Here is a 27,619-nt window from a genome sequence, read left to right on the forward strand (position 1 = left end):
TCCAGTGGTAAAAGTTTGGTCACCTCTGGACTGGAGTATAAAATACAGTATGGCAATGGACTGCCTGGAGCCTAAAGTACAGTATGGTAATGGACTGGAATACAAAGTACAGTCTGGTAATGGACTGGAGTACAAAGCACAGTGCACTAATGGTCTGTCGGATGTCTGGTGAGCAAAATAGGAAGTAAGAGGTCCAACTGTTTAGTGCTGCGAACCAAAACATTTTACTTCCTTTTGCATTCTTCTCCCCCTCCCAGAATCAACAATTGGTTCCTCCTCACTCTATGTCACGTACTCGGGCTCCCGGGACTACGTAGGCATCCACAAGTTTGGCAAAAACAGAGTTGGACCTGCAAACCACGATAAAGGTATGAATCAATAAAGTTAGACGAAGACACTCCATTAGGAACACTTCACATTATGAGCGCTTGGGCAAACAGTTCAAGGCTTTGGAACATAAATCAATGGAACAGCAGCACGCTCCTGTCTATAAAAGATCTTTGACTTTTGCAGTAGATTCTTAAAAACAGCAAATGTCTAATACAGTGATTCTTAACCTTGTTGGAGGTACCTAACCCCACCAGTTTCATATGCGCATTCACCGAACCCTTCTTTAGTGAAAAAATAAAAAAAAAAGTTTTCAAATTCAAGACAAAGTTATATGTTTTTGGTAACACTTTAGTATGGGGAACATATTCTAAGTAACAAAGACTTAATTTAGAGTTATTTGGACACTAGGGGAACATATCCTAAGTAACAAAGACTTAATTTAGAGTTATTTGGACACTAGGGGAACATATCCTAAGTAACAAAGACTTAATTTAGAGTTATTTGGACACTCGGGGAACATATCCTAAGTAACAAAGACTTAATTTAGAGTTATTTGGACACTAGGGGAACATATTCTAAGTAATAAAGACCTAATTTAATTAATTTGGTTAGGGTTAGGGCCAGGGTTAGAGAGTTAGGGTTATAATAAGGCCATGCCGAATAAGGCATTAATAAGTACTTAATAATGACTAGTTAAGAGCCAATATGTTACTAATTTGCATGTTAACAAACAACTAATTAATGGTGAATATGTTCCCCATACTAAAGTCTTACCATGTTTTTTTTACTGGCGCATAAAATGAACCGTGCATGAACATCACCTTGTTCAAACAACAAAACCAACACAGTGCATAAACTCAAAACAAATTACACACCTGCAAATCAGTCAGCTGTTGCCGTATCCGTAATCCACTGATAGGGAGAAGTTTGTATTTACACGATGAGTCGGGTGTGTCTTGACATCCGCCGAACCCCTGAAGCCGACTCACCGAACCCCTAGGGTTCGATTGAACCCAGGTTAAGAACCACTGGTTTAAAATAAAGGATATTTGACTGCTGCTTCTTGCAGTAGCTCATTCCAAACAGTTGAGCTCTTGCTGTATGAAGGATCTGTGACTCGTGTTTTTTTTTTTTAATATACAGCTGTGCACTCCTGTCATATACAGGATCTTTGACTTGGGTTTTTGCAGCAGGTCCGTAAACAGCTGTGTATCCCTGTCGTATAGAGCAGTGTTTCTTAACCATAGAGCCTGGGCCCATTGCTGGGCCTTCAAAAAAATGTAAACACTTTTCCACCACGTGTGCAGTCATGACAATATCAAACAAACATACGTTTGTTAAGCTTGAAAATTATGACTAAAGTGGTGAAGCTGTATTTTCATTTGCACCTTAGTTCCATTGACAGTTTATTATTTTAGCATCACACAGTTGTATGTAACCCTATTTCATTAGGTATTTAGTCCCTTTTAATGCAGTATATTTGGTTAGTACTTATTTTTCTAATCAGCCTGACCTAATTCTAAGGTTTGTGTTAATTTTTGTTATGATTAACACATGCTTTCATATTATTTGATAAAGTTGTAAAGTTGTTCAACGACAATGCAAAAGACTGTGTTAAGAAATGGGAAACTGTCTCATAACCACATGCTTCAAAGACACGAAAAGAAGAAGTCTACACAAAAAGATCAACTTATCGCCCTTAAAAACTCAAGTTGTTAGAGTGGATTAAAGTACACTATATGGGAGGAACCCTGAAGAAGCCGAACGGTTTTAGACCTTGTTTGGACCGAAGATTTAAAGGGGAACTGCACTTTTTTTTAAAAATTATTCTGCCTATCGTTCAAAGTCCTTATGAGAGGCATACAGACAAAATATATATTTTTTTGCATTCTACTTCGTCAAAATCAGCTCATTCTTGGTTGCTGACAATGCAGCTAATGGGATCAATCCATTTTGCCTCTAAATCACTTTAAAAATGCATCCAAAAACAGCCAGCAATACTTCATTTATGATCCGTCACCTGTATAATAACCAAGCTGTAGCAACATTGTTATTGTAAAAGCAAACACTGAGGAACTTTTTTTGTAGCGTTGTAAGACATCATCTTGGGACGGCAAACTATGGTATTAGCTGTAAACTAGCTCCGGCAAGAGATAAGCTAGCTTCTGCGTCAGCACGAAGCGCGTTTGAGTTCGTAATGCACAACACAATGCGATAGGACACCAATCTATACTGACTGAAAAACATGAACACTCATATTAGTATCTGTAAAGTATTAGCCCACATTTCATGTTTTGTTTGTGCACAGCTAGCTCACCAGCGTATGTAGTTGTAATAACAAGCATGATGTTCTGCATGTGTTATGATCAATATTATATTTACTTACTCGATGGACTGTCTGTTTGGTCCAGCTGGACGAGGAAGTTTTTTCAAGTTGACTTTATGTAAGCACGCCATATACTGTATGTCTCAATAGCTTGGCTCCAAGTTTCATATTTGTACCCACAAGTCACGCCGACCTCACTCTCTCGATTTTCGTCTGCTCCGTTTTACCCTCTCTTCGTGCTCGCTTCTATAAGCAGCAGTTCATCCTCCATATATTCAGCTTCAAAAAGATAAGGTTGTGAATCCTCATTTGTCCAAAAGTAGTCGTCTTCGTTGTATGTTACCAAGTCTGCCGTGATTGGAACACACATGTTTGTTTCCGGAAGTAGGAACACACATTTGTTGCCGGAAGTCTGAAGTGCATTGCTATGGAAACGGAAATAAATGCGCTAAGTAAAGAAGTTCCGGTAATGCATAAAATGACATTAATACGGTAAATATTAAACATAATTCACATTGTTATGAACGTGTCTGTTAATACATTATATACATATACTTTCAGTGTGTATATACAACTTTGATGGAGGGTTTTGAAGTTGGTAGAGAGGACTTTGAAGGCTACAACAATGACTCATTTTAGCAGTTCCCCTTTAAACCTTGCATCCCTAATGTGCGTTCCCTAATGAACGAAATGGATGAGCTGGAAGCACTCATCAGTGAGTGTAGGATTATGTGCTTCTGGGAAACCTGGCTCCATGAGCAGATACTGGATACAGCCGCAACTGTGCCCGGCTTCCACACGAACAGACAGTGACACCATCACGAGCGGCAAGAGCAAAGGTGGCGGACTGATTTCCAGATGGTGCAATTTAATACATGTTTAAAGACAATTGTGCCCCCCTGATCTCATAGCCATCGGAATGCACCCCTACTATCTTCCAAACGTCATCCTCATCTGTGTTTACATTCCTACTCCAATTAGGCAGATCAGACCACAATTTAGTCAGACTCACACCTGAATATGAACCTGTCGCAGTGAGGACGTAGACCCCTGATGGTTTGGAGGTCACTCTGTGGTGCATTAGATGCCACCGACTGGGAGGTCTCCTATAAAGTTCATGAAGAGGTCTTCTATAAAGTTCATGAAGAATATATAGGTTGTATTTCCGTTTACATTAGGTTCTGTGTGGATAATTTTATCTGTACTAAAAATGTCCCCTGCCACCCAAATAATAAAACCTGGGTAAAATAGGAATGGGTACTGAATCGGATACTTTTTCGCACCGACCTAAATCCCGCCGGTCCGACACTTGAAAAACTCACAATCTCACCAAATATATATTTGTAATTTATAGTCAAAACATGTAAAGATTAAATTAATTAAAGTACCAATGATTGTCACACACACACACTAGATGTGGTGAAATTTGTCCTCTGCATTTGACCCATCCCCTTGGGGAGCAGTGGGCAGCAGCGGCGCCGCGCCCGGGAATCATTTTGGTGATTTAACCCCCAACTCCAACCCTTGATGCTGAGTGCCAAGCAAGGAGGTAATGGGTCCCATTTTTATAGTCTTTGGTATGACTCGGCTAGAAACTTAATACAAGTCACAAATAATCCCCTGAATAGTCATTTTTCAGTGAGACATAAGAACTTGTTTTTAGGCAATATACTGTATCTTCTGAGAAAAAAATACTACTTATGAGCATCGCAAGTTTGTTGCAAGACACAAAACTTCACAATAGTAGTAAGTATAGCTAATAATAAGTATTAATTGCTAATTCCAAGATCACTTTCAAGTTTTAATGCCCGGACAATTTGGACTCTTTCCATTGGAAGATTTTTTAACTCAATACAAACAAAAATAACTTGTATTAATTTTGTTTTACTCTTTTAAAGAATGGCATTTTTCCAGTAATATACCAAGCACCGATTGACGTAAAATTCAACGGTGCCATGTTTCAGCACTGGTCACTAAGTGTCAGTAACTTATAAGGTAAATAAATCTCCTAAAGTTATATATTTCAGTTATATATATATATATATATATATATATATATATATATATATATATATATATATATATATATATATATATATATATATATATATATATATATATATATATATATATATATATATATATAATATCTGTGCGCCGCGGTGACAATGCTGGCATACAAGCCGTGGCGCATGTTAGTCAGCACACACACACACAGCACTTGCAAGCTAAAACAGTGTAAAGACAGAAGGTGGGGAATGGACGTTTTTTGGCTTTAAACCTAACGATAAAGGTGGAGCTATACATCTTTCCGTTGCGTTTTAGCTACTTCTAAATCACTAAATAAAGTTGCTTACGAATATCATCCGAGCAGGATGAGGAATAGCTAAACATGCTTCACTACACACCGTAGGAAAACACAGTAGCCCACAGTCACCACTAACAGGAAGCAGCTGAGATAGGCTCCAGCAACCCCCGCAACCCCAAAAGGGACAAGCGGTAGAAAATGGATGGATAGATGGATTTACAATATTAACTATGAACGATAAAACACCGAATATTGACAACATATGAACGTCACACCCCCTCTCGATCGACATATTTTACATTCAAGCAAAACGCAACAAAAATGCAACAAACAGCGAAATATGAACGCCATCCATCCATCCATCCATCCATCCATCCATTTTCTACCGCTTATCCCTTTCGGGGTCGCGGGGGTGCTGGAGCCTATCTCAGCTACAATCGGGCGGAAGGCAGGGTACACCCTGGACAAGTCCCCACCTCATCGCAGGGCCAACACAGATAGACAGACAACATTCACACTCACATTCACACACTAGGGCCAATTTAGTGTTGCCAATCAACCTATCCCCAGGTGCATGTCTTTGGAGGTGGGAGGAAGCCGGAGTACCCGCAGTCACGGGGAGAACATGCAAACTCCACACAGAAAGATCTTGAGCGCAGGATCGAACCCAGGACCTTCGTATTGTGAGGCAGACGAACGCGAAGGGTAAAAATAAACCCACCTACGATCTATCACTAAGCTTTAGAACTTTGTTGTAAAAATCTCCTTCCGCGTCTCTTCCACACTGCTTGGTGCCTCATCTGAGCTGCTGTGACTTAGATGACCATAGTAACTAGTGTATCATGCAAAAGCGCAGATTCCAACCATTGAAATACTTTGTATAGTTCAAGACTCACGGTCATTTGAAAACATCACATCATAATGGCAGCTACAGTTTCCATCTTAAAGATTTAAAAAAACTTATTTGGGAATGTCCAGCGGGTCAGATTGAAAAGCTTAACGGGCCGTATGTGGCCACCGAGCCTTAATTTACCCAGGTCTAGTCTACGAAGATATCGATTCTAACGATATCAAGTACAATAGCCGTATCTAGGCGATACTACAATGATTACATAGAGATTTTTTTTCCATCCATCCATCTATCTTCTTCCGCTTATCAAAAGTCGGGCCGCAGCCTAACCAGTGAAGCCCAGGCTTCCCCCTCCCCAGCCACTTCGTCCAGTTGCTCCCGGGGGATCCTGAGGCCTTCCCACCGTGTCCTGGGTGTTCCCCGCGATCTCCTACCGGTCGGACGCGCCTTAAACACCTCCCCAGGGAGGCTGACCAGATGCCCGAACCACCTCATCTGTCTCCTCCTCATGTGGCGGAGCAGCGGCTTTACTCTGAGTTCCTCCCGAATGGCAGAGCCTTTCACCCTATCTCTACGAAGCCCCGGCACCTGACGGAGGAAATTCATTTCGGCCGCTAGTACCCGTGATCTTGTCACGCAAAGTGTTAAGTCTGGTGTTCACCAGAGGCAATCAAGCATACAAATGAGCATGTAGATGAAGTTGTTTGTCATTAGAATCTATTTCATAACCTGCCAATGTTTGTGCTGCTAAATGAGGTTGGGTATCTTTGTATATTTTAGAGCAGCACTACTTGGGAGTGTTGTTTAGCAGACGGCGAGAAGACCCTTTGCAGGACCAAGTGTACGCCTTCTACAAGGAGAGGAACCAAGACACCAGCTTCTTCAGCAGCACGTGGACCCCGTACGTCACACGGGTGTGCGTGGTAAGTGTTAGCTTCAGCCCGCGAGAGTGGCCTTTCAAAATAAATACAAAAAAGGGGCGTCTGATGTCTCTTCCAGGCGGATATGGGCGGGCCCAAGAACAACCTGCAGTTCACGTGGACCTCACAGATGAGCGCCAGGCTGTTTTGTGGCGACCAGGACAGCAGACAGAGCTTCTTCCACCTGGTGGACGTGTCGACCGTGCCCGCGGACCGCTGGCAGGACACCCGCGTGTATGCGCTCTTTCGGAATGAATGGTGCGAATTCAACATGCTGTAGATTCTTTTCAAATACAGCAATTACGTGCGTCATCACTTCATAACACGGCAGTGGCGGGCCGTGCGTTTTTCATCTATGCCTTCAGTGATGTCCTCCTTAGTCCGACTTCACCTCTTGAAATGCCATAATTTATGTCACCACATGGACACGGCTGGCTATACAGAAACCCACTTGCACACTACTGCGCATTAAATCCCCTCAACAGTGCACAAAACGGTCTATTTTTCGGCGCAGTTAACATTCAATAAACCCGCTTCAGCTATTAAAACATATCTTACGTGGTACTGTCAAAATTTAAAGAATCGTATAAAACAAATGAAACATGAAAAAATTAAGAAATATAATATTTGAACTCACAATTTGTAGAACCCATCCGACGGCGTATAGGCCAGTGGTACCGCCCGTAGTTGGTCGTAGTTGGTTGATTTGAGTGAAAGTCGGGGGCAAACTTCGTCTCACAATATGTAGTTTTTCCTCAAGTATCCTTCTTGAAAATGGCCTTGCAAATATATATCTGCCACCTAATCAACATTTTGCTCTCCTTCTTTGTGAGTACCGGTGCGTTTTCTGTGGTTTTTTCTATGGCTCGTATGGCTCTGGTGCCACTTCCTGTTTTCGCAACTCACTTGGGATACTCACTTGGGACTCCCAAGTGAGTATCCAATCACAGCGTAAGGCCAGCTAGTGAAGTGAAGTGTGAAGTGAATTATATTTATATAGCGCTTTTTCTCTAGTGACTCAAAGCGCTTTACATAGTGAAACCCAATATCTAAGTTACATTTAAACCAGTGTGGGTGGCACTGGGAGCAGGTGGGTAAAGTGTCTTGCCCAAGGACACAACAGCAGTGACTAGGATAGCAGAAGCGGGGATCGAACCTGGAACCCTCAAGTTGCTGGCACGGCCGCTCTACCAACCGAGCTATACCGCTCAAGCTAGAAGGCCTTACTGACAACAACTTGTGATCTGATTGGCTATGGCAATTGTCTATCAACTGTATGTGCCCGTTCACTTACAGTGCACAGACGCCTGCATTGTTGATTCTGAAGGCCCCGGGCAGATTTCGTACAGCATGGCAACATAAGCTATCTGAATTCTAATTGGATACAAACTCTAACTTAAAAACAAAAGCACTGGAAGGAGCATAATATGACATGAAGAGAATATGAATAATTTTAGATAATTAGGGAAAGTAAATTAAAACTTACTTTTGTCTTTAATTATGATCATGATTTCTAGTTATGTTAGGCCAGCAAAGAAGGCCTTGCTGGTCCTGACCGCCCACTACTGACTGAATGAGATGCCATCACGTTAATGGTGTGATCTGAGCATAGCACAGCTCCCCTTAAACCTTCAAACTGTTCTGTATGTTGCAGCACTTCTTTCCTGTCTCCTTCCGGTTTAGTGGCATGGTTTTCTTTTTAAATATAGACTGTCTGCTGCTGAGCATTTGTGCACACACGACTGAATGCGGACATGCTGACTGTGCTGTTGACCCCCTGTGTCTGCAGGAACATGAGCGGCGTGTGCGTGTACGCCATGCAAGACATCCACAGCATCTTCGCCAGCTCGCCGTTTAAAGGCAAGGGCCAACAGAGAAGCCGGCCGAGGGAGGTGGGTTGACTCACGCATACATCTCCAATGCCACTCTTCCATTTGATGCCCACTCGGCTTTTTACAGCTCACTGTTGACTGTACAGTAGCTGTACGCTATAAGGAAGGTTCCATATGCACCTGGTTCAGTTCATTTTCAGTGCAAAATTCATATAATTGTTAAAATAAATAAATGATAAATGGGTTATACTTGTATAGCTTTTCTACCTTCAAGGTACTCAAAGCGCTTTGACAGTATTTCCACATTCACCCATTCACACACACGTTCACACACTGATGGAGGGAGCTGCCATGCAAGGCGCTAACCAGCACCCATCAGGAGCAAGGGTGAAGTGTCTTGCCCAAGGACATAACGAACGTGACTAGGATGGTAGAAGGTGGGGGTTGAACCCCAGTAACCAGCACGGCCACTCTACCAACTTCGCCACGCCGTCCCCAAAATGATATATGTCTACACATTTCTTAGAACATCCACTCAATTTGGGGAAATGTATTCTTTTTTTTTAGTACTTAAGTTGATTTGTATAAAAAAAATGGACAAATTATTTGAAAAAAATACACATTTCCATAAAACATTTTTAACATTTATTTTTTATTGGAATTAAGAATTATACATTATAGCTCTCTACAAAATGTAATTATTATAATTTCATTTTAAACTAAAAGGCCAACCAATTTTGGGGAAATCATTTTTAAATTATTTAAGTAAAAGGTAATATAATAAATTAAATAATGAAACCATAAATTACAGAGGTACTCAAGTTTTTAAGGATAAAAAATTTGTAAATTTTTTTTAAATTATTCCACAAAATAATGTGGAAGGTTCGTGGTGAAGTTAATCTACTGCAGTTTTTTAAATTTTATTTTAGACGATAAATACAAAATCATACATACAAATTCAGGGTATTATTAGGAGTGTGAATTTTTGGGCACTTAACAAATTCGATTCGATTCCATTCCCTGCAGTAACGATTCGATTCAGAATCGAATCTTGATTCAACACTGATCTCGATTAAAACCTATTTTAGCTATGTGTATAATAATTATAAAACCTTTTTCCAAGCAGGATACAGATTAGAAAAGATCCTTCTGGTTGCACTAAAATGGCCTAAAAATTTATTTTTAGAAATTGATTGTTGTAAAAAAAAAAAAAAAAAGTTTTTTTTTGTTGTTTTTCAAATCGATTTTTGAAAATTATCATTTGATTTAGAAGCGGTATAAAAAAGAATCGCGATTCAGATGTGAAATATTATGTGAAACGGTTGTACATTTTGCAATACTGGATGTCGTGTTTGTTACAAGAGTTCCCCTATGCAAATACAATTATTTGTAAATATCAATCAGGCTCCAGGAAACGCTGGCTGTTTCTCATTGGACTGTCAGAATATGCGGTCGCTTGGTTTTAAATTATTTAGAAAACAGGACCCACTGTATTAAATACGTGCCCCTTTGTTCTGAATTTCACTGTTCATAAAGGGGTGCCTCAGGGATTTGTTTTGGGGCACCTCTTATTTATCTTGTACATCAGTGATCTCAGAACATTTCTCTGATGCTAATATGCATTTTTATGCTGTCAATACTATTATTTATTGCTCTGGATCATCGGTTGAACAGAAATCTTTTGTCGCTGTGCAGAATTCACTTATTTACTTAAAACTGGTTCTTAATGCTGACAAGACAAAACTTATGTCGTTTTCCAAACATAAGAAGGTTCCTCAAACTCCCCCGGTAGTGTCCACTCTTGAAGGGAATGTCATAGAAGTGGTGCATGAATATAAATACCTTGGTGTTTTAATTGATGACTCTCTCACTTTTAAACCTTTTATCAAAAAAACTGGTGAAGAAACTAAAATCTAAATTGGGGTTTTTCTTCCGTAATAAGAGATGTTTTTCTTTTGGTGTAAAAAAGCGTCTTGTCTCTGCCACATTTTTATCTGATTATGGTGATCTTTTTTTATATGAATGCTACCGGTACTCGTTCCTGTCAAATGGTCGACTCTGTATACCATGCTTCTTTGAGGTTCATCCCAAACTGTAGAGCCATGACACACCACTGAGACTTGTACTATCGGGTGGGATGGCCTTCTCTGTCCACTGGGAGACAGTGTCAATAGTACATTTTTATTTAAAAGGCTCTTCTGGGACTATTGGCCGATTACATTTGTACATTAATTACACAGAGAAGTACGGACTCTAATGCTCTGAGGTCCAACGATCAGCTGTTGCTGTCTGTCCCTCGCACTGAGCTGGGGAAAAAGCTTGGTCCATGCAGCTCCTTGTGCTTGGAACATGTTACAAAGAGACTGGAAGCTGACTGAATTTGTAAATAGAAACTGAGAGCATTTGAAGGAGCCTCAGTTATCTGTAACTGTTTTACTTGATGTCCATCTTGTCATTTTAATGTGTAATGTGAATGTCATTTTATGTGTAACTTTGCTGCCTCTTGGCCAGGACTCCCTTGAAAAAGAGATTTTTAAATTTAAATAAAAAATAAAGTAATTTTATCCTCATGCCAACACTAATCCTCCTCTTTCTCCTCAGTGTGTTGCAGACAGCACATCGCTCCCTATGGATGTCCTGAAGATGATCCAGACGACCTCTGAGATGGAGCAGTGGGTGTGGCCTATGAACAAATCCGGACCACTTCTGCTCAGTCACCACGTGTATACTCACATCTACGCCGATGCTGCGGTCTCAAGGGAAAACCCGGTTCTCTTTCTGTCCCTCCGTGAGTTACTACTGAAATCTATCACCTTGGTTTTGAGCAATGTATCTACTTTCACTTGTCGCTGACATATACAGAGCTGAGTGCTGCTTGGCTCATTGACCAGAGTTGCGTGTTTCATGTTCCTTTCTGCTAAGCTATTTGTCAAAAAACCCCAAAACAATTTATTTGCTGACTCTTAATTTTATTTGCAGGTCAAACGTAATGACTTTTTTAATCCATCAGATGGTGCATGACCCTTATGAAACTCTAACACAGTATCAGTGCATTGTCAATACAAGTAGTGAGTGTGCCGCACGCTCACTGAAACATCATTTACTCATCGCTAGTTTCAAGCTTGATGAATCAACTTATTTGCATCTCCTGCCAATATTGTGGGTATTCTGATAATTAGCAACATGAAGACAGACACACTAAATGGATTATGCTCTCGATTTTGCTCATTAAAGAGACACCGTCCTCATGGTACAAGTACTAAAACAAGTTTGCAGATGTTTTAGTACACGCAAACCCTTAGTTGATGAAGAACTTTGTGTCAGTTATGGGTCGGCCCGGATTAGATCGACAGGATCCTGCTCCCGATCGAGAGCGATTTAAAAAAAAAAAAAAAAACATTTTTTATTGTCTTTTAAAAGCTGCATTGGTCAACATATGTGGCTGTGACTACACTGCACAGGTGGTTAGGGGTTACGGACACTTGCATGCAGCACACACACAGCAGCGAACAAGAAACGTGGCGGGAGGGAGACGAGAGCAAGAGGACTTTACCAAAGATGAGTGACAAGAGGAAAAGGAGTTAAATTTGGACACATTTTAAATTGTTAGTGTACATTGTTATATCGAGTAGGCTCCACAAACAGCCTGCCCTTTTCACATGTGATGGTACGGTTACGACTGTGTGTAGTATCGCAACATCTGTCCCCTCAGAAAGAATCTTCTCCAAAATAGGGCAGATCATAACAAAAAGGAAAAACAGGGTCAGCCCCTCAAAGCTGAGGCCATCGGTTTCTTTGAAGGGCAACCTTCGCCAAAATCTCACTTGGGTGCTGCTTTTTCTATTTGTTTTGCATATTTTAAATGGGTTGTACTTGTATAGCGCTTTTCTACCTTCAAGGTACTCAAAGCGCTTTGACAGTATTTCCACATTTACCCATTCACACACACATTCACACACTGATGGCGGGAGCTGCCATGCAAGGCGCTAACCAGCAGCCATCAGAGGCAAAGGGTGAAGTGTCTTGCCCAAGGACACAACGAGGAAGGTAGAAGGTGGGAATTGAACCCCAGTAACCAGCAACACTCCGATTGCTGGCACAGCCACTCTACCAACTTCGCCACGCCTAAGTTATATTTTGATGAGTGATGTTTAGTTGATTTCGTGTTTTCTTCACAAATTAAAATGGGTCCTTTTTTTATTTAAAATTGTATTATGTGTATGTTAATGTTAAGTTTATTAATAGAAATACTATACATATGTTATATTTTATGTTTGTATGTTATTCATTTTACACATTATTTGGTAATGTTTTTTACATTATTCATTTTACACATTATTTGGCAATAAATTAATTTAAGTAACAAAACATTTTAGGGGCCAAAAGAGCCCGACCTCCACAAAGAGCTGGAATTGTAATCACTACTTTGTATGCACTTTGGTGCGTTTCACTAGTGTATTTGTCTTAATGGGACCAAGGCTGTGTTTTAAACATTAGCATAAAATAATGACTTGATACATAAAGTACACAAGCAAAACTCAAAAAATGTAATATTGTGGAAAAGTGCATTCATTTCATCGATTCAATTTCAATTGTGAAACTAATACATACAAAGTGAATCTGTCAAGCTTGTATTTGTTATAATATTGATGTCAATGGTTTACAGTTTTTGAAAACTCAAAAGTATCTACAAAATTCAGTTTTGATGGTTTCATAAGCTGTTAGCCATAATCATCAAAATGACATCAACATAAGTTTTGAAATATCTTGAGTTCCTGTTATGTCATACATTAGTTTCACCTTGTAAATCTACATGCTGGTGTAAACAAACCTTCACACGATATTCAAATGTTTTGAGTTTCACCTGTATTAGGTGACATGCCCTATGCCGGGGGGAAAACCAGTTTTGCAAGAATATTATGCTATTTTTAATAGCTTAGATTTTTGCAAAAGCTTCTAAAATATACTTTTCAAGAGCACCCATGTCTCACATACAGAAGAAGAACGTAGAGGGACCGTATTCACAATGACATATTCTCTCGTGTTTATCATTTTAGCATGTTTTTAGGCATTGGTTCATGTCTTTGGGTCGTGTAGTGCTCACAGTTGAGTTCAAGTGAACAACATTGCTTGAGTTCTTTTTTTTTTCCAAACCAAATATGACAAGTGAATGCACCCTTTGTTCATTATGCAGATGTCTGTAGAGTAACTTTTCTGGCATCATAACCTGCCACCCCTACCCACCAACTTCCTGTTTGTACGCAGTTAGTGGAACAGTTCACAAAGTGGTGCAGAACCAGAAACGGGCTTTCGTCGTTGCAGAATATACACCTTTTAACCACAGAACCCACATCAGCAGCATCCTCCTCCATCTTTCCTCTGTGAGTAACAAGGCCTCAGCAACCTTCTCCCCCATTGGCTGGCTGCCTCATAGCTACGCTCTGGTCTTTGCAGAAGAAGCTCTACGTGAGCTCCAACAGTCAGCTGGTCCAAGTAGATGCGGCCGACTGCGCCCGCTACGGAAAAACGTGCGAGGAGTTGATGTTGGCCCGAGACCCTTACTGCCCTTGTGCCACAAAGACCAGGTAGAACTTTGCTGCAGCTGCATGAGTCCACCCCCACGCTGACCATGGAATACTGAGAAATGCAAACTCAGCAGAAAGTACAACATTGTAGCGTATGTTAGATGTTCTGAGGTTTCATATCTAAGTGAGTCAGCATGTTACGTTCTCTCTTTAGGGGTTTTTAGTGATTTTCATCAGTTTTACATATGGCTGAAAACTGTATCACGATATTATTTTTTATCAGGCGATACTGATAATTATTGATATTCTTTATGACCTAATGTATTGAAAATAAGGAGCTGGAGAATAATGTATTAAATGTAACCATTTTTATTTCAAATGTAATCTTCCTTTGATATAATCCCCTCCGATATCAAGGCAGAAAGGAAAAGAAATGTCAATTCAAGCATGAAAAACAATCAGTCAATGTAAACACAATTTTAAAATCACAAAAAACACTTAAAAATAAACTCTTAAAAAGTGCAAATCAAGGAATATGTAAGAGATGCTTATTAAAGTGTAACAAAATAGTGAAAAATGTGACAATGTAAACATGGAGAAATCTGAGAAGAACTATTTTCTGCAGGTTTAGACTTAGACTCAGACTATGCCAGGAAGTTCTGTGCTCTAAAGCAGTGGTCCCCAACCACCGGGTACCGGTCCGTGGATCGATTGGTACCGGGCCGCACAAGAAAAAATAAATAAATAAAAAAATTAAAATATATATATATATATATATATATATATATATATATATATATATATATATATATATATATATATATATATATATATATATATATATATATATATATATATATATATATATATATTATATATATATATATATTTTTTTTTTTATTAAATCAACATAAAAAACACGAGATACACTTACAATTAGTGCACCAACCCAAAAAACCTCTCTCCCACATTTACACTCATTCACACTCATTCGCACAAAAGGGTTGTTTCTTTCTGTTAATATTTCTGGTTCCTACATTATATATCAATATAGATCAATACAGTCTGCAGGGATACAGTCCGTAAGCACACATGATTGTATTTTTTTAATGACAAAAAAAAATAAAAAAATAAATTACCTTACTCCATGCAAAGAATCAACCACCAGACAACAAAATGGTGCAACCAAACTTTCTAATTAACACTGTTAGCTGATCTGTTATGATCAGTACCACTGATCAGTGATCACTTCCTGCGTTGTTCGGTTACCAGAGAGCGAGTATCTTCGTTCATGCAACTTTTTCTGACGACAAAGAAAAAAACTTAAATTTATATAAACTGTATGTTGTCGACCTGGGCAAAATACAGCCTGCAGGCCCGTTAAGATTTTCAATCCGGCCCGTCGGACGTTTCCAAAATGTATTTTAGACATTTAACATCGAAACTGTGGCCGCCATTTTGATGTGCAGTGCTCTCTTTTCAAACTACCGTAAGTCTTGAACTATAGAAAGTATTTCAACGGTTGGAATCGGCGCTTTTGAGTGATTTACAGATTATTATGGTAATCTACGTCACAGCAGCTCAGGCAATTTGAGACGAGGCACCAAGCAGTGTGGATGGGGTTTGTTTCCAGAGCAGGCAGCCTGAAACGCGGGTGTCAAGACAGACGCGGGAGGAGATTTTTACAATAAAGTTCTGCAGAAAAGTGATATTATCTCAGTTACTCTTTAAGTTTATATTTTGCCGTGTTTGTTGCGTTTTGCTTGATTGTAAAAGATGTCGATTAAGGTGGTGGTCTGAGAAGTAAAAGAGGAGCGACGTTCATATGTTGTTAATATTCAGTGTTTTATCGTTCATAGTTAATATTGTAAATCCCGTATTCTGTATTTTCATGTACATTCTGGGTGTCTCATTCAGTAAAAAAATTTAACATTTCTATTCTGTTTTTTGAGGTAGTATGTTATAACGTTTTTGGCATTCTATCAGACAATATAGTGAGTTTTTGTATTAGTGTTCCAGAAAAAAGGGACCCAAATAAACATACTGTTCAGCAGATTTTCACAGCTAAATATATGTGTATATTTTTTTTATACACACATAACAACCGCACATTTTTTTTCTCTCAATGTGGCCCCCGAGTCAAAATAATTGCCCAGGTCTGGTATATAGTGTGTGTGTATATATATATATATATATATATATATATATATATATATATATATATTTGAGGTTTCTGTAGTTTATCCGTTATACAGTGCTCAATACCGGGGTAGAGCGGCATATACGTAACCCTAACCCTTATCACAGAGACTTTTTCATCCCTACAAACCTGTTTCGCAGGTTTCCCTGCTCTGAAAAATCCCCTGAAGAGCAGGGAACAGGCTTGTAGGGATGAAATAGCCTTTGTGTTTTTTTTCCTGACCTTAAGTGTGTGTGTGTATATGTATATTAATATATATGTATATATATATATATATATATATATATATATATATATTATTGAACACATTTTTCATTGATATCAATTGCGTGTATCGCAATATATATTGATATCGTTTTATCGCCCAGCTCTATTTTTACATACGTCAAAACAGTTATTTTTCCCCATAGAAAATGATAGAATAAAAATAATCTGTTACTTTGTCAAACTGTCACCATCCCAAAAAACACATATTTAAGTGTAAAAGGAAGTTAAGCACTGTATAAACCTAGTCTGCTTTTATTTGTAAATACTCTAAACAGTCATGCAAGTATAAAAGGAAATTAAAAGCTGTTGATATTGTCTTAAAAAGCAAATAGTGTGCTAACCATCAGCGAGAGAATATTGCTTATATGCCTGGGAGGTGTGTCTCTTCACAACTGTCGACATTTTGGTCTTTAAAAAAAAAAAAAAAAGATTATTATTAATATTGATTTCATGTCAATGCTTTGACCATATTGTACTTAACACCCAGGGTCACTTTAGTACTGCACAATAACGTCCATTTTCTTTTCTGTAATCATCATCCCATTTATCTGGTGTACAAGTGTGTCACGTCGGCCATATTGTACTGAGCTGCCAGGACTATTTGGCTAATGCAGGCTGAGTGTGTGTAGTAAAGATTTCCACAATGCCCTCTGAAGTTGGCCTTTTTGCGTTCCCAGTGCAGACTTCATCATGGAAGATGAGACTTCTGGAAATGACAACATCTGCACAACTCCGACTTCTCTTCACCTCAGTAAAGGTCAGACGTGGGATTTTTTGCAGGCCAAAATGGTCATTCATGTGAATTGTGGGGAGGGGGGCGTTGTCTAAAGGCCTGGGATGATAATCAGTTGAACCATCAATGAAAATGATCTGAATAATTTTGCCAGTGTCAATAAGGTACATGTGTGTTTTTTTGGTCCCTGTGTCGCGCCTCCAAACAAGAAGCAAGATACATAAGTTTGTTGCATAGCTGGAATATAATGTACGGAGTGAGCTCTCTTGTCTTGCACTATCTTTGACTGTTTTGAGGAGGCGGGGCTTCAGTCACATACACACGCCTTGTCAAAGTCAGCTATTGGCTTTATTTTATCAAAAAAAATGGTATTTAACATCAATACCATGAATCTAATACAGCTTCTGACTTAAAACAATGCTAGCAAATTCTACATTTAATAAGATAAGCTTGATACAAATGTATTATTATTTACTTTAGTTATAAAACATATTCATTTATTGAATCTATTGTTAAAGTATCGGCTCGGGACTCGAAATCAGATCATATCTGAAGCCAAAAAAATTGTTCGTTTGGACAACCATAATTAGTGGTTCTATGGCAGGGGGGCCCAAAATGTTTCCCCTGAGGGCCACAGACTGACAAATCAAAGAATGCTGGGACCATTTTGTTATTTCGCCGTGGAAACCGGTGCACTGCAAAAAGAGAAATCTAAGTACCGGTAGGATTAAATATCTCAAATAAGGGTGATATTTCCTTATTTTCTGTCTGATAAGATAATTCTTCTCACTATGCAGATTTTATGTTAGTCTTTTGCTTCTTTTAAGGGTTTTGGTCCTAAATGATCTCAGTAAGATATTACAGCTTGTAGCTGAGATTTGATGACCTATATTGAGTAAAACATGCTTGAAACTAGAATATCAACTGTTGCAAAGCTGTGTCATCAACACTCACAAGTATAAAACTACATTTTTAAAGTAATAATTTCTTATTTCAAGCATAAAAAAAAAAAATCATGATTTTGACACAATTGTGTCCCATATTTAAAACAGATGACAGCCAAATGGACTTTGCTGTTTTATTTTCAATGAAACAATAGAAAATACGTACTCATATGGTAGTACAGTTGGCACAGTACAGTAAACTGACAGTTGATATTTAAACATTTAACATTTCTAACAATTTTGAACAGAAATAGTTCATGCACATTCAGATAAATTCCTCAAAATTACAATTAAAAAAATGTTGACCGGGGGCCGGGCTGCATATATGCGCACTAATTGACTGAAAGAGCACGCACTTGGCGCGATGATGTCATGTTATCGATGGAAAAATGCATTTTTAGACCATAAGATTTGCCTGAGCGATTAGGAGACCCCAAGAGTAACAAGCGGTTGCCTTGTTGCCTTTCCATTAAAAACAATAAATTATTTTTTAGTATAAGTTTGCTGGTTTCAAGAAATGTAATGCAGAGCGCATATCATTGTCAAGATAATGGCACTAGCATTTACTTAATTTAAGAATGTTTTTCAACATATTGAGCAATAAAGGTCTTTTTTTTCTATCAAGAAAAGTGCACTTGTTATTGGTGAGGATATACTTATTTTAAGGTATTTTTGGGTTCATTAAGGTTAGCTAATTTTACATGTTTTGGAAAGTCTTGACAAGCCAATTTGTCTTGTTCTATTGGCAGATAATTTTGCTTAGTTCAAATAAAATACCCCTCATTTTTGTATTTTTTTTTCTTGTTTTTGTACACTGACTTTTTGCAGTGTGCAATATTATTGTTTTTTTTCAAAGAACTACACAATGCAAATAACAAAATATGACTCATGGGCGCATACCAGCAACATGAGCTCAAAAAGGCTAACATGCTAACAACAGCATGCTTACAGTTAGCATTAGCGAAATACTAAAATATGTCCCTGGTTTCGAGACTCTCCGGAAGGACAGTGCGGCGAAGACACAACAAACTCCCTTCTTGTCTCTCATGGACACACACCTGTTGTTGTTGACTTTGGACTGACTGGCGGCTGCAAGAACACAGAGAGAAACACGCTGCAGGCTTACACACACACACATGCATCCACGAAAAATATACGCCACACACACATACCCCACCCCCAATCCCAAGCCCTCGACGCAAATACCTTTGGGATGAGGGACGGCTGGGCAGCGCTTGAACTGCTGCAGCCTGCCAACGTAGCCCCCACTCCCTCCCCTCTGTTGCAAGTCTCGAGTTGTATGTTGTAATATGTATATATGCTTTGCTGGGGAGTTTTTTTTCCCCACTCCAGACTGGACCCCCTTTAAAGTTAAAGTACCAATGATTGTCACACACACACACACACTAGGTGTGGTGAAATTTGTCCTCTGCATTTGACCCATCCCCTTGTTCACCCCCTGGGAGGTGAGGGGAGCAGTAGGCAGTAGTGGTGCCGCGCCCGGGAGCCCAGTCTAGATTGTATTTTTTTTACTCATTCTCCCCCAGCATCTACCTTATTCCCATCTCTTACGGGGTGCCTTCCTGTTCTGTAACCCTGTACACTGTTTGTTTATCTGATCTTGAACGGGTTTGTGCTGAAAACAAAGTGTCGTTGTACTTGCCGAACGACAATAAAGACCATACCAAATGGCCCCCGGGCCGCACTTTGGATACCCCTGGTCTATGGTTACCGCCACACTTGCCATCAATGCCAGCTTTTCTGTGGTTATTTGGATTTTGAAGTGTATTTTGACCTGAATATTTCAGTAAAACTCCCAAATTGTATGACTTTTGAGGTTCCACTGCGTATTAGTGAAAATATTTTCGGTGTGTCATACTTTTTATATGGAAGATGTCATATTTAGGGACCGCAATGTCCCTTTGGGACAGAGGACCCTATTGTTATTGTAACGTTTTATTTCTTTATTATTATTATTCCGCCGCCTCTTTGAGCTGTAATTTGACACCCTTAACATGCTTCAAAACTCACCATATTTGACACACACATCAGGACTGGCGAAAATTGCGATCTAATCAAAAAACCAAACCCCAAAACTTAAAATGTCGCTCTAGCGCCCCCTAGGAAAAAACACAGACAAAACTGCTTGTAACTTCCGGTAGGAATGTCGTAGAGACATGAAACAAAAACCTCTATGTAGGTCTGACTTAGACCTAGATTTCATACAAAGACATCCTTCAGCAAAAATCAACAGGAAGTTGGCAATTCCCCCTTCAAAACAAAAGTTTAGTAAAAACAGTCACTTTTGCCTCTTTGAGCTGTAATTTGACCCCCTTAACATGCTTCAAAACTCATGAAACTGGACACACACATCAAGACTGGCAAAAATTGCGATCTAATAAAAAACCCGACCCCAAAACTCAAAATTGCGCTCTAGCGCCCCCCAGGAAGAAAACACAGACACAACTGCTCCTAGGAAGAAAACTCAAGACAAAACTGCCTGTAACTTCCAGTAGGAATGTCTTAGAGACATGAAACAAAAACCTCCATGTAGGTCTCACTTAGACCTACTTTTCATATATTGACAACCCCCAGCAGAAATTAACAGGATGTTTGCAATTCCCCCTTCAAAACAAAAGTTTTGTTAAAACCGGTCACCTTTTTTCAAACATTATCTCCTCTGAGCGCGTTTGTCGTTTCGGCTTCAAACTAGCACAGGAGAGAGATTGAACCCTTCTGATTAAAAGTTGACCAAAGAGTTTTAATTACTGCTCCGGTTTGGATTTTATGTGCCGTCAAAGTCGGTCCCGTCTATCGCTGCTTGCAGCTTTAATTGACATTTGAAATACTGAATTTGGAGCATGTATAAAATACTTTTTGGTAGATCATGTGCTCAAACCCAAACCAGACATGTGATAATAACCACATGTCTGGAGGAAATGTAACCTATACTTGCATAAAAAAATAAATTTTTACTAACGCTCTCTTATTCCTTCTCTATTATGCCTGTCATTTATCGTCACTGGAGGATTTTTTATTATACAGCATTGACTTCCTTTTACGCTTGGTAAAATGTAAGTTTAAAAATTGCCTGTATAGTCATTTGTTTTTACGCTGCCTTTATGTGTATGTGAGTGACCATAGTGTGCCTCCTGTATGTTCCAGGAGCATAACTGGCACTTTTTACATGGAAATTGTCCCATTGTAAATTTATAAATTGTGACCACATAGAAACTAGTCTATATGGTAGCTCAGGTGCTCCCATGGTGTCACAGCCTGTGTGGACTACGTCAGAGTAGAATTGTTTGCATAAGATGTTGCTTTCTTACATTTGCATGTTTATTTGAACTTTGTTTTAAACAAACTATTATACAAATACGCATTTCTATTTATTAGGCCTGTGTCTAGTTAGTGCCGAAATATCAACAGCTTCAGGCGTCATGTGATCTGCAGGATCAGGAAATGGGTTTGTTCTTATCAGCAGACTTGCAGCCATCATGTGTCAACTGTCAACATGTTGATATAAAAACCCATGTCATGTCAATCAACAGACCTTGAAACACTTTGTTTGTTATTGCTGAGTAAAGACTATTTTTTGTGGACTACTTACACTGGCGACGTGTCATTTTTATAAAACTACTGCATTCAGTACTCATTTGTAGCAATACTTTAGTTCAATGGCAAACATATGGACTGATATAATAGCTTATGTTGCTAAAAAATCTTAGCATGACCATGCATTGGTTAAGTGGTATGTCAAGTTCAAACAAGCGCTGCACACAACACACTCTAGTCCACAACATTTTGGTTAGCTAACACAACATAAGTGGTCTGGAACAAATGAGCAGTCATAAACGTCCTTAACAAAATATGTGCTAAATGCTAACAGAAATGAGTATTAGCATGCCATTAAAATGTTTGTTTTTATATGCACTCCTAGCGTAAATGTTAGCAACAACATACTAACCCAACGTACGTAGTCTGGAACAGCAATAAACCTCCGAAAAAAATCATGTGCTAAATGCTAACAGAAATTAGCATTAGCATGCTATCAAAGTTTTTAGTTTTGGATTGGTTTTTTTTATGCACTTCTAACATACCTGTAAGGGTTAGCAACAACACGCTTCATACGTAGTCTGGAACAAAAGAACAGTAATACACCTCCGAAAAATCCTATGCTAAATGCTAACAGATATTACCATGAATTGATTTATGTGGACCCCGACTTAAACAAGTTGAAAAACTTATTCGGGTGTTACCATTTAGTGGTCAATTGTACGGAATATGTACTGTACTGTGCAATCTACTAATAAAAGTTTCAATCAATCAATCAATCAAAGCATTAGCATGCAATTAAAGTTTTTTGTTTTTGATTGTTTTTTATGCACTTCTAATGTACCTGTAAGGGTTAGCAACAACACGCTAACACAATATTAGTGGTCTGGAACAAAGAAACTTCAGAAAGATTTGAAAACAGTAGTGGACTATGTGCTAAATGCTAATCAGAATTTAGGGTTAGCATGCTATTCAAGTTTTTTGTTTTTGATAGTTTTTTTATGGCCTTCTGGTATAAATGTTAACAATGCGTTAAAACAATTCAAGTAGTCTGGAACAGTAATACACTTTTGAAAAACCATGTGTTAAATGCTAACAGAACATAGTGTTAGAGTATGCTAGTAACGTTTTTAGTTTTTGATAGTTTTTTATGCACGTCTAACATAAAGGTGAGCAACAATGCACAACATATATTCATCCACATATATTTGTGGATGTCTTTTTGCTGTTTTTAGGCTGAACGCTAACAAAAGATAGCATTGGGATGCATTTAAATGGTAAGTAAAATTTGTTTTGGTTTTACCACAAAGCATTTAATTTCCATTATGGGATTATCGGATCATTATTTGGTGGGGCGGTATATGTCGGATGGTAGAGTGGCCGTGCCAGCAACTTGAGGGTTCCACGTTTGATCCCCGCTTCCGCCGTCCTAGTCACTGCCGTTGTGTCCTTGGGCAAGACACTTTACCCACCTGCTCCCAGTGCCACCCACACTGGTTTAAATGTAACTTAGATATTGGGTTTTCACTATGTAAAGTGCTTGAGTCACTAGAGAAAAGCGCTATATAAATATAATTCACTTCACATTATTTTTTTTATGGACAAAAAAAATAGTGCATTATGTTTTACAAGCTCAGAATTTAGCATTAACATGCATTTAAGTGGGAAGTCAAGTTTATTGTAATCCGTGTATGATTCGCTCCTTCAGTTGCTAATTTAAAACCAAAACTAAAACAATTATTTTTTTCAATATTTTATTTCCATTGGAAAATGGACAAAATGGAAAACGAGCACTGAACTTATTTTTTGCAAATCCATTTGGTACATCAAGTTTACTCGGAGGTAGTTTCACGTGGACTTGGACTTGCAGGTAAAATAGAAGAAGACAGGATGATCTTTGGGGCCTAACTCAGGTGGAAGTTTTTGTTGTGTCTTTAAAATAAATATAAGTCTTACGGAAATAGAAAAATATAAATGTTTTAAATGTCAATATTTAGATATCCAGAAAACCTCCATATGGAACAAGACTTTGTTTTCAGGGGCCCAGTTCATAGTTTTTATTTTCACATTTTCACATCAGTGCTTTTAAATGTACTCCAGCAAGTACAGTATATTGTGTGACTACCTGCTGCCATCTAGTGGAAGGGTGTTCAACTGCACACAAAGGAACAAGCAGTCAACACTTGCAGTAATTGGACGTTTTTGTTGTTGTTTTAAACCAATTAGATGACATGGGCCAAATTCCCCTGGTACACCTTACTATATCCTTTACAACAGGGGTGTCAAACTCATTTTATCTCAGGGGCCGCATTCAGGAAAATCTGTGCACACGCGGGCCGGACTATTAAAATCATGGCATTAAAACTAAAGAATAAAGACATCTTCAGATTGTTTTCTTTGTCTTACTTTGGCCAAAAATAGAACAAAAACATTCTGGAAATATTACAATAAAAATATAGAAAAAAAATACCGGCAGCGGTAAAGTTTAGATCCGTAAAGGAAAGAAAAAAGTGAATAAATGTTTATAACTGAATAAATTTACCGTATATTACCAAATAGTAGCCCGGGCGTTTATTTCACAAAATCGATTTTGGAGACAGGTGTTTAAAAGAAGCAGGCGGTTATTTGCACAAGGCTTTTATTTATTTTTGCACCAGCCTGCACCAGGCCATTATTTGGCTACAATGGTTACTTTTTTCGTACAAAAAACTTTAAATGTAAAAGCTATTGTAAACATACAAACAAAAAAACAAGAGATCAACATGAGGTAAGCTATCAAAAGACAACAAGGCCTCAACATGGCAGTAGTGCAACAATTGTCAAATAGAATACCAATACTAAAAATAATAAATACACTTTTTAAATAAAGCAGCCTAAAAATAAAATGATGGTACCAAGTACAAGTATAAAACCCACCATCAAAACAGAACAATAATACTGTCACTTAAATAAAATAAAGGCTACAGTACTCCAAGTTTGAAATAAAGCAGCATACAAGAAAAATAAAATTATGGTACCAAGTACTCTATAAAACCATCAAAACAATAATATTGCAGCAAACGCAACCCCAGTAGCATTTTAATCTAAATTATGCAAATAACAGCCCATGGGCGGCTATTTGGACATAGGCGGTTATTAGGAAGAGGCGGTTAATTCACAAAATGGGGGTCAGACCCCGGGCGGCTATTAGGACATGGGCGGTAATTTGCCCAAGGGCGTTTATTTGGTAATATTCGGTAATTTTTTTCTTTTGTATTTTTTTTTTTTTAATGAATTAAGTAACATTTATGACAACCTTTTTCCAAAACACAATATAGAATGTGAGATATAACAGGATAATGCATACATTTATCATTTGTTTTCAAAAAGCTTACCAAAAAGTTGGACCCCATAAATTTACTGTGGGGACCCCATTTTTATGACTTGATGGGGTCCCTGGGACCCCATTTTGAAAATTCCTAGCACCAACACTGATGGAGTATCCCTAAAAAAAATACCTAAAATGGGCCCTGCATTTTTCAATTTGCGGCCCTCAGTAGAAAAAAAACCTTTTGGACACTCCCGTTCTAAAGCTGTCTCTCTATGTCTGTCTCTCTCAGATAGATAGATAGATAGATAGGTATATTATATATATGTGCTTGTGGAGGTTGCCCTCCAGGGGGTTTATTCGGACCACCAATCATCATCATGAGAGCCCGGTTGAGGTTCACAATACATATTTATTTTTCCCAAATAAAGTCTCTGTGTTGCTTTTCAGCAATTCTCTTTCTGTGTCCGTCACGCTCTCGCTCTCACTCCAGCTCCAACAACGTCTCTCCTCCCGGTTTGCTGCTTATACAGAGTGACAGGTGATTAGATAACAAGGCCCAGGTGGGCCATCTACGCACCGGTCGCTGACTTCGAGGCCGGTCCTGCCACACCCCGCTTCGCTGCAGGCCTGCAGGCCACGCCCCCCTCCACAGCGTTATTTTTTATGTACATAATGTGTTTGTTGTTTCGATCGCTTTGCAGACGAGGTCATGGTGCCACTCGCTCCCGAGTCCAAGTACTTCCTGCGGTGCCCGACGTCGTCTCGCCACGCCCACTACAAATGGTGTCACCAGGGCGAGCAGACGCCCTGCGACTGGAGCCAAAGTGACTGCCTCCTCCTGATTGACAGCATGGGCCCCCGGCACGAAGGGCGGTACGAGTGTGTGTCTGAGGAGGGGCCCTACAGGCGCGTTCTGACCCGCTACCGGCTGCTGCTCAGCGAAAGCTCGCTGCGTCCCTCGGTGAGTCCGCTCCTCGCGCTTTGTCTGCTGACTGCCCTCACCTGGACCCGCTCCTGAAAAATATGAATAAGGATGAAAAGAACAAACATGATAAACAGTTATGGAGGATGCACAGAACTTTTTCAATTCCTACAAAATGGCAAGTGTTACTATACGTTTATTAGGGCTGTGCCTTAAAAGATTAATATATTCTTTATCTTTAGATGAGCTAATTTATACGGAAAAATAATATTCCGTTTGTTACATGATGCTTGTTACCATAGTTGTCATGCCAGAGTTTGGCCACTAGGATGCTTTGATCTTATCTGTTATTGTTGTTCAGAGTTAACTGTGAAGCACAATCAAATCACTTTTGGTAGAGTTTGTCAAATGTTGACATGTTTTTTTGTTTTGTTCCAAATGAGGTAAAATGTATACCATTTAAAGTATTAAAAAACTAAGAAGAACAGCACGGCTGCTCAATGAAATATGTGTACCAGTACAGTATATTGTGTCTGTTTTTGGAAATTGAAAAAAACAAACCCAATCTTTGATCTAATAAAATGTACAATATTTATAAAACCCTTCACCTTTTGAGTAGTATGGTATATTCAAACAAATACAGTATGTTTAGGAGATTGAAGACTTTTCTATGTATATATTTAGAAAATAAGTTTTCACAAATTGTTTTATACTTTTGCTTATCTTATATGCAAAATGTAATACACATAAATGGGTGAAATGTACATGTGTGTGTGTGTATATATATATATATATATATATATATATATATAATGTGTGTGTGTAAATTTCACCCATTTATGTGTATTACATTTTGCACTATGAACAAAATGCGATGATCGCTATTAAATATTTTAATCGTTTGACAGCCCTAATAAAAAAAATTTAAAATATATATTTTTTAAATTTATTTATCAGGGCTGTAAAAAATATTAATATTAAATAAATAATAAATAAATAAATAAATTATATATATATATATATATATATATATTTTTTAATTTTTTATTTTTATTTTTTTAATTTTTTTATTTTATTTATTTATTTATTTATTTTTATTAGGGCTGTCAAACGATTAAAATATTTAATAGTGATCAGCGCATTTTGTTCATAGTTAACTCAGAATTAATTGTGATTAAACACAGATAGTTATACATTTTCATAATAAGTGTACCTGAGACAGATAATTTTCAGGGGGGGGGTGGCTTCATATTGCTGCAAGACAATGTTTTAACCTTCTCTCTTAATGAAATGTAATATTGCTCATGCTAATCTGTAATTGAGGACTCTACCAGAACATGTTATAAAATAATTTACATAATATTTCAGCCAGCCAGAAAAGACCCTCCTGTTAATTGCCTGTTAAAGTTAGTGCAGTAATTGTATAGTTAACGCATTATTATCACGTTAACTTTGACAGCCCAAATATATATATATATATATATATATATATATATATATATATATATATATATATATATATATATATATATATATATATATATTAGTCGAGGTTTCTGTGGTTTATCCGTTATACAGTGCTCAATACCGGTGTAGA

At 38.3% G+C, this 27,619-nt stretch overlaps 1 protein-coding gene across 2 annotated transcripts in view; it reads left to right on the plus strand.

The window, feature by feature from the left end:
• Positions 1 to 26,507, plus strand: part of LOC133631102 (semaphorin-7A-like) — a 38,646-nt gene extending 12,139 nt beyond the window's left edge. For both annotated transcript variants that reach the window (XM_062023148.1, XM_062023156.1), the window contains exons 6-14: positions 258 to 368; positions 6,595 to 6,737; positions 6,814 to 6,992; positions 8,524 to 8,626; positions 11,168 to 11,354; positions 13,832 to 13,947; positions 14,021 to 14,151; positions 17,236 to 17,315; positions 25,802 to 26,507. In XM_062023148.1, coding sequence (XP_061879132.1) covers positions 258 to 368; positions 6,595 to 6,737; positions 6,814 to 6,992; positions 8,524 to 8,626; positions 11,168 to 11,354; positions 13,832 to 13,947; positions 14,021 to 14,151; positions 17,236 to 17,315; positions 25,802 to 26,118 — 1,367 coding nt within the window. In that variant the 3' untranslated portion in view covers positions 26,119 to 26,507. The remainder of the gene's footprint in view (positions 1 to 257; positions 369 to 6,594; positions 6,738 to 6,813; positions 6,993 to 8,523; positions 8,627 to 11,167; positions 11,355 to 13,831; positions 13,948 to 14,020; positions 14,152 to 17,235; positions 17,316 to 25,801) is intronic.
• Positions 26,508 to 27,619: the final 1,112 nt, after the last annotated feature.

The sequence above is a fragment of the Entelurus aequoreus genome, linkage group LG02 (assembly GCF_033978785.1).
Source record: "Entelurus aequoreus isolate RoL-2023_Sb linkage group LG02, RoL_Eaeq_v1.1, whole genome shotgun sequence".
NCBI lineage: Eukaryota > Metazoa > Chordata > Actinopteri > Syngnathiformes > Syngnathidae > Entelurus > Entelurus aequoreus.